Source organism: Trachurus japonicus, chromosome 10 (genome assembly GCF_045865225.1).
Source record: "Trachurus japonicus isolate A0001 chromosome 10, Traja_1.0".
In the NCBI taxonomy this organism is placed as follows: Eukaryota; Metazoa; Chordata; class Actinopteri; order Carangiformes; family Carangidae; genus Trachurus; species Trachurus japonicus.
Window position 1 is genome coordinate 20104937 of NC_140916.1, and position 12196 is coordinate 20117132.

At 44.8% G+C, this 12196-nt stretch overlaps 1 protein-coding gene across 5 annotated transcripts in view; it reads left to right on the forward strand.

Annotated features, from left to right (window-relative positions):
- The first annotated feature begins 77 nt into the window (after positions 1-77).
- Positions 78-12196, forward strand: part of apbb2a (amyloid beta (A4) precursor protein-binding, family B, member 2a) — a 38870-nt gene continuing 26751 nt past the window's right edge. The window contains exons 1-8 of one of the 5 annotated variants that reach the window (XM_085789892.1): positions 78-543; positions 3348-4648; positions 5376-5584; positions 6229-6381; positions 6918-7003; positions 7112-7172; positions 9364-9510; positions 9638-9765. In XM_085789892.1, the coding sequence (XP_085646018.1) occupies positions 3379-4648; positions 5376-5584; positions 6229-6381; positions 6918-7003; positions 7112-7172; positions 9364-9510; positions 9638-9765 (2054 nt within the window). In that variant the 5' untranslated portion in view covers positions 78-543; positions 3348-3378. Of the gene's footprint in view, positions 2289-3347; positions 4649-5375; positions 5585-6228; positions 6382-6917; positions 7004-7111; positions 7173-9363; positions 9511-9637; positions 9766-12196 lie in introns of all 5 variants that reach the window. The other 4 variants (XM_085789895.1, XM_085789893.1, XM_085789894.1 and 1 more) reach the window with 4 other exon arrangements.

Genomic DNA, 12196 nt, shown 5'->3' on the forward strand with positions numbered 1-12196 from the left:
CATGTGGAGGGAACCACACCTGCCTGTGTTTTCTCAGACTGGCATGTGCACCACTGTAAACCATTCATATTTCTCCCGACCACCGAATGACGTAATACTCCGATGATGTGTGATTTCATTACCTGAGTTGCAAAATAACACCGGTAGATTTATTATGGTTGCGTCTCCTCCCGTGCGCCGAGCGTCCTGCGTCCGCGGCTCTGATTGGCCGAGCTGGGCGGAGAGCTCCACAGCGCCGCGCCGCTCCGGGATCCTCTGGCGCAGAGAGAAAGCGCAGCTTCTCCGCCAGCGAGCAGCGAGCACCGAGCACCGAGCACCGGGGCTGGGAGGGCAGATGATGTTGTGATGTGATCCCGATACGGGCGGGCCGGCTGCTGCAGCTTCATACGGGCGGACTGGCTCTTATAAGCGGCTGTCGACCTCGGCCCCTGCTCACTCAAGTGTGTGTGTGTGTTACAGGGAGCGCGTGTGTGTGCGTGCGTGCGTGCGAGTGTGTGTCGTCGTGGGAGCGGAGGCGCAGAAGCCCGGAGGCTGACCGAAGCGGTGAGTGGATGTAAATAGATGCTCTCGTTGGGATGCGCTCCCCTCCCAGTGCGGCGGCGGTGGTGGTGACGGGGCTGGAGGGAGAAGGACAGGATGCTGAAGATTTACCGCTGTTGTTTCACTTATCGACGGCTCCGCTTCTGCAATGTTGGCAACTCCACCTATAGGCCTGCTCGGCGTCATGATAGATGTAAAGATGATTTAAGGCTGTTACAGATCTGTCTGGCTCAGATATATGAGGGAGTTTGTTGAGGAGGCAGCAAGAATCGAGGCGCTAGGATACTCCACCCATGACATCATCGACTTTTTCAAGTTGATTTTCTCCCCTGCTCGTGCTTTCATCTGTTGCATTTCATTTGTGAAGCAGCCGCTGCTGCTCAGAGTTGCTATTAACAGTGAGTATAACCTCATCTAAACGACTGTTTCCTCTGACAGGCCAAGGTCTCTGTCGGGGAATTATTTGATGATGAATTTATGGAGCAAAGATTATTGTTGTCAAGTGATAAAAATTTGATTTTTTTTTCTTTAGGTGACCTTCACTCTGCTCTTTAAACATTGTGAGGAGACAGTGCCAGTGCAGATATGGATCTTGTTTTATATTCAAAAATAAGAACAGATTTGTCTGTGGACATGTCTCATCCTCTGTAAAGTCCAGTGCTTGCTTTCTCACTTACATCACTATGATTGTTAATTTTATTGCAAAGCTGGTATTGCAGCATTAAAGGAGCAGGAAGATTTCTCAATGAATTATAATTGTTTAGTGTACATGTTGCTGCCATCCTGTGACCAGCTGCTAAAACCTCCCACATCCCATGAATGACCTCTGCTGTTACAGAGCACAAGAGATTTATTGAGGACAACAGTTTAACCGCCACAGTGTGGTGACTGTCCTGCAAACTGCTGTGTCATTCTCCTTGCTTTCTCCCTCTAATGACCCAGCTGCTCTCCTCCCCACTCTCCTCGCATCCTCCTTTTGCCCCACTTTGTTAAACTGATGGTGGAAGCCTGGCTGTGTGTGTGGAGTAGAGAGAGGAAAGGCCTCCACCAAGGCCCATGGATCATACAGTTTGTGCACAACTTGGTCATAATAGACAATATTGAGTTGAAATGCTGTTTGCACATCACTCCTTGTCAGTTTTTTGGGGGGTTGTGTCATGGTGTGTAATTCGTCCTCTGAGTCATGCAACATATTTGCTGCGATTTTCAGCTTCAGTGGCTCAAAGCACAATTTGTAGCTGTCTGGTGAAAAATGTGTATGTCCCAAATGTCAGTTTTTCATCATGCAATTTTGACACAATCAGACTTTTAGATTGAAAATTCATTGGAGCCTGCAGATGAATGTAGTCCAGAAAAACACAATAAAGGGAAACTAGCTTTACAAGGTATTTACATATTCACAATACAGCGATAAGCTTTGTTGATATTCTGATGGGACTGGAGGGTTGAGTGCAGGTAGTTTGTACCTGTTGACACTGTTTGTGTCTAGGTCACAGGCCCGGAGTGTGAGTGCAGATTCAGCACAAACAGGTTGTTGTGGTTGTCTGGCTCGGTGACAGGGCGACGACACGACAGTGAGCGGATAGGGGCCCTGCATGAGCAAAGTGCACTGCCCAGGGATTCAGCACTCTGCAAAAAATCCTGTCTCTGTCTTTTCCCAAGATCTTGTCGTGCTTTCAAATCTGCTGCGTTTGTGTTTTCCATGTTTCTTAGAAAAGGTGCTGGTGATGACTGCAGCATTGTTTGAGGTTTGTGTAACTCATTGGGTGGAAGGGTGTTTATACATTAGGCTTGCGTGCCTGGGCATGTTCTTCCACCTGTATTTGTTGTTTGCCAGCTTTCCACAGGGTCGCAGCCTAATTAGATCGGTCAGAAACCGAAATGACAGTGATGTAACACGTGCGTGTGGCACATCTTAAGATGATTCTCTGACATTCACTTTGTCGCTACTCATCTGTTTGTGTTGTTCGGCATCACAAAGCCGATCCGCCCAGAGATAAAAGAGACATGGTTAGCCAGTTAGCAGGAGCAGGCTGCCACTTTCCCTCCCCAAGGACCAGGCCTGCAGCTCAGCCCCAGCTCTCAGTGTCAGTCCTGGATGAACACATCGAGGCTCTGACTCACAACCATTATCATAGATACAACTCATGACTTCATGACTTTGATGCAGTATTGACTGGCACTTCAACAGAGAAATCTCATGTATAAACCCAGAGAAATATCTGAACATAATTGTATCAATAACATTCTCTGGGATTGTGCAGTGTTTTATCAGCTTTATGTTTATTTTTTAAATAAGATAAATGCAAATGAATAGTTAAAATGAGTAAATTAAGTGACAAAAAAAGGTAAAACAACACTGTATTATATTTGGCAATGTAGTAATTTCAGGACAACCCTCAGGCATAGCTAATACAGTACTAACACTGTGACCAACCATTAGCCAGCTTGGGATAATAGGCCTTGTTACCACTAGGAGGAAGAGTATTATTGTACTCTGACTGAGTCAGCGAAAAAATAGGAAGTGAGGCAGTGATCAATGAATTTCCCAAGCTCCTTAGTGTACACACACACACACACACACATACACACATCTCAGGTTACAAGCCTTAAAAAAGGCATCCAAATTATGCTTGTTGTAAATGCAGGTTATGTTATGTTATGTGTTTATGAAAGAAGAAAAAATATGGTTCATATATTATTTTGTGTTCTCTCAAGTCTTTGAATCAGAATATATCAGAGTAAAAATATATACAGTATCACAGTACAGTTAAGTGTTTTTAACACTGTATTTGTCTTCTCATCAGCTCTATCACAGCAGTCTACTCCCAGTCAGCCATGATGTCAGTACAAACCCCTCCACTCTCCCGCTCTGGCTCCTCGCCCTCCAACGTGGGTTTGGCCAATCGCGGCGGGTCATCCTCCACCCCGCCCACCTCCCTCAGCCTTCGTTCGTCATACAACCAGCTGCTTGGGCGTGATGTCATCAAGGAATCCATGGAAACCGGAAGTTCTGCCACTTTGCCAAAGAGCCGTCAGAGGTACACGATGACCAGTGTGCGGAGCGCCATGGGCATCAGTGACAACTTGGCCTCTAAAAACCAACCTGTGACCCGAGGAAGAGGCCTCCCCACCAAGTCCTCCTCCAGCTCAGCCCTCTACTCCTCCTCTTCCTCCTCCTCGCTGTTTAATGCAACCAACCCCAAGCTGGCCAAGAACGGGGCCAACATGCAGAGACGGGCTGAGAGCCAGCAGCTGGAGCTGAGCAGGGCCAACACAGAGGGCAAAATACACAACGATCTCATCAATAACCCCACCGCTGACTGGCTGGAATTTGGGAAAGACAACTCACAGCAGCCCCCGTTCCGCAGAAGGACCAAGAGCTTCTTGGAGTATCACGGGAAAGGCTGGGACCTGGATTTCAACTGGGGAAACAAGGAGGACAAGGGGGAGAAGAAGCAGCAGCAGTCTTCTCCAGAGAAGGATCAGGCGAGCCCGGCCAAGGAGAGGGAGAGTCAGAAGGAGGAGAAGCCCGTCTGCAAGCAGAACCCTCAGGACGAGAAGGAAGAGGTGGCGCCGGTAGTGGAGGAGGAGGAAGAGGAGGAGGAAGATGACCCCACACCGACAACAAGACAACCCCTGCTACCAGTTGTGGTGGAGGCCCCACTCTCCTCCACTTCCTCCTCGTCCACCAACAGTCCAGAGTGGGTCCCAGACAGCCACAGCCAGCTGCAGACCCCGGCCCCGGCCCCGGCCCCGGCCAGGGAGGAGCTCTGCGTCCAGGTCCAGGCGAGTCCTCGCAGTCCTGCGAAGCCCCCTCGCAGCTCCCAGCCCCGGGTGATCAAAGTGGAGCTGCACCCCAACAATGAGAACCAGTTCTTGCAACAGTACCCTCCCTCCTCCCCTAGACAGACCCGAGCTGCAGAGAGGAGCACCCCGACCCGAACTCGAGCCCCTCCTGTCCTGCCAGAGCCTGAAACAGAGACGGGGCTCCCTAAAGTCGGTCTAAGGATGGACCTGACCCCCGACACGCCATCCGAGGACGAAGACTCGAGCTGGACCACGCTGTCACAGGAGACGCCTTCTCCACAGACTCCACAAGAGACAGGTTGGAGATGTGTGTGTTCGTCTGCCCATCTGATATTTCCTTTTTAATAAGATTAGCATATCTGTGTCAGCCTTTAATCATATTTTTTTATTACACCCTCCTTTCATTCCTTCTTTCTCTCCCTCCCTCTTTCTACCTCCTACAGACTGTCTGATCTGGAAATTTACCAAAAGCCTCTTCTTAAGCAAGCAAGTCACTCCAGTAATACTGCTGGAACCTTTAAGGCCCCTGTGAGCCCCCTTATGGCGCAGAGAGTGATTAGGACGGACAGAAGGATAGGATACTGCAGAGAGCAGGGTGTGAAAAAGAAAGGGAGAAGGAAAGAGAGAAAAGCAGGGATGTATTTAGCAAGTGATGATTGGCAGGTATGTGTGACAGAGCTGTAGTTGGAGAATATGTGGATAATGGAGAGAGACATCAGAAAGCAGACAGGGGAGACGGGAATCAGGAGAGAGGAAGAGGGAGAGGCTGTTGCCCATTGGATCTTACTACAGGGGATGAGCCCCGGAGTTGCTATGACAACTGAAACTAAGTAGGGACAGACTGACCATCTCTGAAATTTTACCCTGTGTGTGTGGCCTTTTGTATGTCCATATGTTGTATGCGTTGTGGTCTTTTTGCAGAGGCTGCCTGTGTGCAGCTCCTGTGTGCGGTTCCATACATATGTATGTGTTTGTGTGATGCACTCGTGTGCAATATGTGTTTACGTGTCGCTCTCATCCATCAGCAGATGTATGGAGTGAGGGGGACCTACCTCCAGGCTGGCGGGAGATCTCAGATTCATCAGAGGTTTATTTCTGGCACATCCCCACTGGCACCACGCAGTACCACCGACCTGTCGCCTCCGGCAACCAACACGCCTCTCCTAACAACGAGCCAGACGCTGAACGTGACCCACAAGAGCAATCACAGGACTCCCTCAAGCCACCCAACGAGGTCAGAGGATTGATTGATCTAACACACTTTGTGATGAAACATGTTCATATACTTAACACATGAGGCTATTATGTCCAGGTTCAAACTGTGTTTTAATTAAATATGAGGGTTGTTTAATGTCCATATATTGAATATGTTCAATATTAATAATAATTGCACCAGGCCTTTATATTAAAATGTAACATCGTCTCTTATTTATCCAAGGCTAAATATTCAGTGTCCTATAAAGATTAGTATTCCTGACAACCGTCAAGTAAAGAAAGACTTTTACCCAGGTAGGTATATAAAAAAAAAAAAGATCTGAAGAAAAGCAATCATGCCTTTATTTCTCACAGATCTGCTTTACACATCATTGGTTAAAAACAATTCATCCTTACTCAACTTGAGGCGTTTATATCTCCATGTAATGCTGTACTTAGCAGAGACATACCTATCTCTCATGGTCTCAGTGAGCTATTTATAAAAACGATAATAAATGGAATTAAAATTGTTTTTGTGAAATTCTAATGGAAATATTTTTCAAAATCCAATATTTAACCACTTTCCTCTGTCTGTCTGTCTGTCTGTCTCTGACCGTCTGGGCTTCTCTCATGCTGCATCTCTCTCTCTCTCTCTCTCTCTCTCTCTCTCTCTCTCTCTCACAGCGCCCCAGCAGTCTGATATCTGACAGCTCGGTGGAGCCCGTCCCCTCCCCTTCTGGCTCCTCCCCCTCCCCCTCCCCCCCCTCCTCCTCCACCCCATCAAATGATGTCACCTCTTCTGGACCAAATCTCACCAACACCACCTGCATAGCCAACGTAAGACAGATAGACACATTTATATGTTAATATGATCTCCCTTGTTCTCATTTTCAGTTATACATATTTTAAAGTTTTCATCATTCAGTTTTCATCTGACATAATTTTTTTCCTTGACTGTTGTTGAGTTTTTTTTTTTTTTTTAACAATCATAGTTACAAAATCTGTCAGTTCTTGTCCAGCTTTTGTGTATAAATCACACATCTCAGTCACTTTATTAACTTTAGCTCATCTGTGTAACACTAGGCATAGACCTGGATTCTTTCCTAAAACCTTGATGGTGTTATCGATTTATCTCTGCTGTCACTGCTGCACTTATTAAATTGAAATGAGCAAACAGTAATATCTGTCCATGCCCGTGTGAAGAACATATTCAACAAAGATGCATATCTCTCATATTGAGTTAAAATGAGTGTTCTCTTTTTCAGCTATTACAAAGCAAATGAATTCAATGAAATTGGAAAAGTCAACATCAGAACCTGACAGTTCTTTCATCTCTTTTTTCGGCCTCGGTCTGTCTCTCTGTTTTGCTCCAGGAGCTGAAGGACTATCCAGTCTATCCAGATCCCAGTCTGAAGGCGTTTGAAGGGGCCACCCTCCGCTATGCTTCGCTCAAACTCAAGTAATACACACTGACATATTCTATTTTGTGCGCCACGATGCTCTTTCACATGAAATATGACATAACAGCGCATATTTGTTAACCTATAATGTCTGATGTTTCCTGCAGCCCTCCGGCCCAGTTAGAGACAGTGGACCTCAACAATAGTTACTCCAATCCAGAGGCAATGGTAAGATCACAACGATAACACACACCCATCACACCCAGCCATTACACTAAAACCATTTATTTAAATGTTGTGGCTAATCGTGTGTATCTGTGACCTGTTTTGAAAGTGTGGTTCTGAACCATTGGTGATTTAAAATGTATTTCATAGTCTCAATTACTTTCCACAACTTCATGACTTGACTAAGTCCAAAAAAAAACCCCAACATACTAAACAATTCTGTCTGAAATAGCACTGTGACCAATAACAAACATCTGCCTGGACAAAGTCATAAGTATTCATTGCTATTGATTATATACTTTTACTAATTTAAAGACCTTATATAACAGAAGGCACCTTTTTCATACTATTTCATGATCATTTGTTTTGCCCCCATTGTGTGATGAGCAGTCAGGTAGTTGTAATTATAGACAAAGGTCCAAAACTACCTAGGTGAGGATTCAAAATATTATCACTTAAGCAACCAGCTGATTTCTGGCATCGTACATAAAAACTGAGCATTTCTCTGATGCACCAGTTTGACCTTTAAACTGTGTCTTTGTTAATGAGGGGAAGTCACCGGGCTTTGTTTGCAATGACGTGATGAACCTGCTCACTGGCATCCTATCCTTCCTCACTCTCCATCTCTTTGTGTTTGTTGCAGTGCCACTCACTGGTCGCAGTGTGAACTGCGTCATATTGAACATTTTCACAGGCAAATTAGTTTTTCATGTGGAGGGATGGGATGTAGAAATACTGAGTTCACAGGGAAAGTACAAGTTGGATTTTGATCTGAGAAAGAAAATGTCTCTTTGGTTATAATTTTTTCTTTTTTTTGAGAAAAAAATGGCATTGGCAACAATGAGCAATAATAATAATTTACATTACATATCCACATTAATGGATTTAGTTGTAAGAAGAAAATAAAGGCAAATGTCATCCCCATGAAAAACGACGGAAGACGTGTGCTCCCTGTTTGATTGTGATTTTTACTTTATCAAAGATGAGCCAAACAAAACAGAAAATTAGACGTAGAAGTTGTTTAATATTAAAATTCAAGTGAAAGAAAAGCTACAGAGGAACCTAGAAACACAATACAGAGGTAGATGTGGGAATTTAGATATAGCTACTGTAATCTTGTGTGAAAAACAAGAGAGAGTATTATGTTCAGTGGAAGAGAGAGAGGGATGGTCATGATGATGATGATGTGTTTGCCTTTCACTGTTATGGGCTTGAGGAATTTATCCTGAGGTTTTTTCCTCAAAAAGAAAAAAAGAGTTCCTTGCTGTGGTAGAGGGTGAGAGGAAAGAAGATGGTAATAGCTGCTGGCCTCAGGCGCTCCACACACACACACACACACACACACACACACACACACACACACACACACACACACACACACACACACACACACACACACACACACACAGTCTTTCATATTTCATGAGTTGTCTTCCTCAATCAAACCTCTCTCCGTTATGGCTTGTGATGGTACAGTAGCTTTAACTTCATACTGCGCTCAGGAAAATTAAACTTTAAGAGGAAAATTTTGTGCGGTGCTGTGTGTGCAGTGCTGTGTGTGTATTTCATTTTTACAGGGGTTACAGGATCAGAATTAAAATGAAGTTTAAGGGTGAGTATTTGTTGGATAATGAGGTGTCAAGGTTAAACTGTGATGTACTGTAGGACAACTTGTATGTTGTCTCTTTGGTAGTAATATTGTACTTACCAAGTGAAACATTGAGATCTGGGGCAGTGGAGATATTACTAAAGAAGTCTGACAGGATTAAAAGGATAAAAAAGACTCTAAATTAACCCACGGATTAGTCAAATGTACTTGGAAGAAACAATCAGTTCTGGCCTAATTCATGAACAAAGTTCTTTTGTGCAACTAAGACTAATTTTAACAGTGATGAGTATACTGACCTTTCCCCCCAAAATAAAAATAGTTCTTTATCAATGAAGGTACAGTAATTGTTTATTCCATAATACATACATGTAAGAGGTTTCCAATAATCTTGCCTGGCTGTTACCTTTCCTTTTAGACCTACTGCAGTCATGTTTGCTCTGTTGTGAAATTTCACCCATCATTACCTGAGGTGCTAAAGAAAAACTGAATTATCCTATAGAAGACAGAAAGAAGGTTTATTGAGTTGAAGCAGCTTTGTTTTAGTAATCCTGTGTGACAACAAATTTCTCTCATATTTCTTCCCAGTCATTTCCTGTGCGATCTCTTGGCTGGGTGGAGATGGCAGAACAGGACCTGTGTGAGGGGAGAAGCAGTGTGGCCGTCCACCACTGTATCAGACAGCTGTCCTACTGCAGGAGGGACATACGAGACTCAGCCGGCGTCTGGGGAGAGGTCAGTGTGTCAACAGAGACAGTTTGCATCTCTGTGAGGTGGAAGAGATCCAACCACAGAGAGATTTTGGCTCCATCCATGTGTGTGAGTGGATTGTTGCCAGTAGTTAATGCTTGCGGTCTCACAGGGTAAAGGGATGCTGCTGGTGCTGCAAGACCGCATGTTAACCCTGGTTGACCCAGATGATCGCAGCCTGCTCCACTCCCAGCCAATCAGCAGCATCAGAGTGTGGGGCGTTGGCCGAGACCACGACAGGTGGGTGGAGATCATAAATATCTTTCTTCTTTATTGTTTTGCTTAAGGTGCTTTCTGTTTGATCCAACTGAGATGTAAACAAGAACAAGCATGTGAATCTACAGACATACACACCATGCACATAGGCTGCAGTTAGAAGCTGAATAAGGACTTTTAATGAATCATCCGAAGGCAGAATCAGCCTCATTATTATTTGATGCATATTTGCACAAACTGTATTCAAAACACCATAATTATGCTCATTGCTCCATGTTTCCATTTCTGAGGACCCCATGGGACGTTCAGCCATTTGGCAATGTCCCATCGTCTTAAGCTTTCACCAGTGAGCTGACAGTGTGCTGAGGCTAGCGCAGCCGCTAATGGCGGGGACAAGCTAAGCTCTCATTGATATGGGCCCCTTAGGGTTTCCATTAACCCATGGAGCAACAACTTCAAACATTCACACAAAGCCTGTACACTGGATACATTAATGCTGATGTAACATACACACATGGATCTCGTATGTATGAAATATGTATGCATATTTGCCTTTGCACACATTCCTATATGAGCTTAACATACACTGGAGATCATAAGAGCTGCATAAAGGTCTTGTGAAATTCTCTCCTCACTTCTAAATGTTAAAGCGCTGAGAGCTGTGAGACTTTGGGAGATTCATATTGGAGATGTGTCACACAATGAATGTGAAGAAGAGAAGAGTGGTGGAGGTTTGCAGTCTGAGGAGCTGTCTGCTCCTGACATGTGTAATCAGCTGTTAAGGGACTGGGTGAAAATGGAGTTTTAAAATAGCATCCGTGTAAAAGGCCTGATCTCACTTCACTCGCTCAGACTCACCAAGTCGTGTTATGTTAGTTTTTTTTCCACTCATTTCTCTCTCCCCATGCAGCGCTGTCTTTCTCTAACCCTGTTCTCTTTATCATCATCCTCCAAGTGATGCTATAGTCTCCTTCATACACAGCATCCATCCTTCACACCCTTCCTCTCTCCTCCTCCCTTGCTCCTGTGTGTGTGTGTGTGTGTGTGTGTGTGTGTGTGTGTGTGTGTGTGTGTGTGTGATAGAGAAAGAAAGAGAGAACCTCCTCCCTCCTCCTCCGTCTCAGAGGATTGAGAAACTTTCAGTGGCTGTCTCTCTCGGTGGTAATGGATAAAGCGTGTAGTGGAAAGGCGAGGGGAGGGTTGGCCCAGGATAACTCGCCCTCTTATCCTTTTTTTTCTTTCTCACTCCATCGCTCCCTCTCTCTATTTCTATCCTCTCTCTTCATCCCGTCTTCCCACCAGCACTTTAAAATCTGCAGTCTGGTTTCTTCTGTTTGGTTGCAGGCTCATGACTCAGTATGCACTATGATACTATACCCTGTGATCCACAGCACAGCTGATGCTCTGGGATCACAATGCACCCTCCATGTATGCAGCAAATTGCTTTATGGTGTGTGTATATCTGTGAGAGACAAGAGCTATTTTGTCAGAGGTTGGACTTCCTTCCTTCAGCCACTAGAGAGCACCATACTCAAAGTCTGAGGTTCAGGCTGGAAGCATCTCCATACCTCTGTGATTTTTTGGGGGTCTGGAGCTGTTTCAGGCCTCGAGGGCATTGAAGGGGCTACAGCTCAAAATGACAACGATGCTCCAGAAAATACTGTGCCTCCAGGTTTGTGGCAGTAGTCTGGGGAAAGCCCTCTCCTGTTTCAGTGTACAAAGCCAGTTTCATGAAGGCCTGATTTTCAATATGAATACACATAATTATGTTAATGGAAGAGAATACATCATTTGAAGCACTTATTACCGATTCACATAAATGGAAAGAAATTGCATGTGGTGGAGGGCAGCTGCAGTTCTGATGTGACATGAGGGAGCAGAAAGTTTTGTATTAGGAGGCGATAATTGTATCACTGGTAAAATATGTTTAATATCTGATGGGTAATTTTGCCTCTGCATATTTATAAGTGGCTTTATGAGTGTCCTCTTGGATTTCTGGTAGAGAATTTTTTTTTGTTTTCTGCCGCCCATCATGTTTGGCCTGTGTTGATATTTTCTTTTAAGAACATTAAAAAACAAAGAAAGGGTCTAGAAAGAGCCTTGACCTCCTCTTCAACCTACAACATGAACTGAAAACACCAATTTATAGCTCCTGAGAGGGAGTAAATCCTACTGCCTGGCTACAAAGGGGAAAAAAACTGGAGTTGAGGTTGTTAAAGCAGGATATTAATGCCTGTGGTCCCACAGTGAGATGTTCAACAGTCACTGTAGGATTTTCCTGTTCGGTTTTTCAAATATTTGCTCAAATGTCCACATCCTCCTCCAGACTTTTTATGTAACTGGCTTGAGAAGCAGGGGGGCTGCAAGTGCTGATCTGTGTCGGCGTTAAAAGTCAGACAGGTAATGGTTGTTAGCTGAACTGACTGAAGCTTACAGATGGTTGGTCATAGACGGA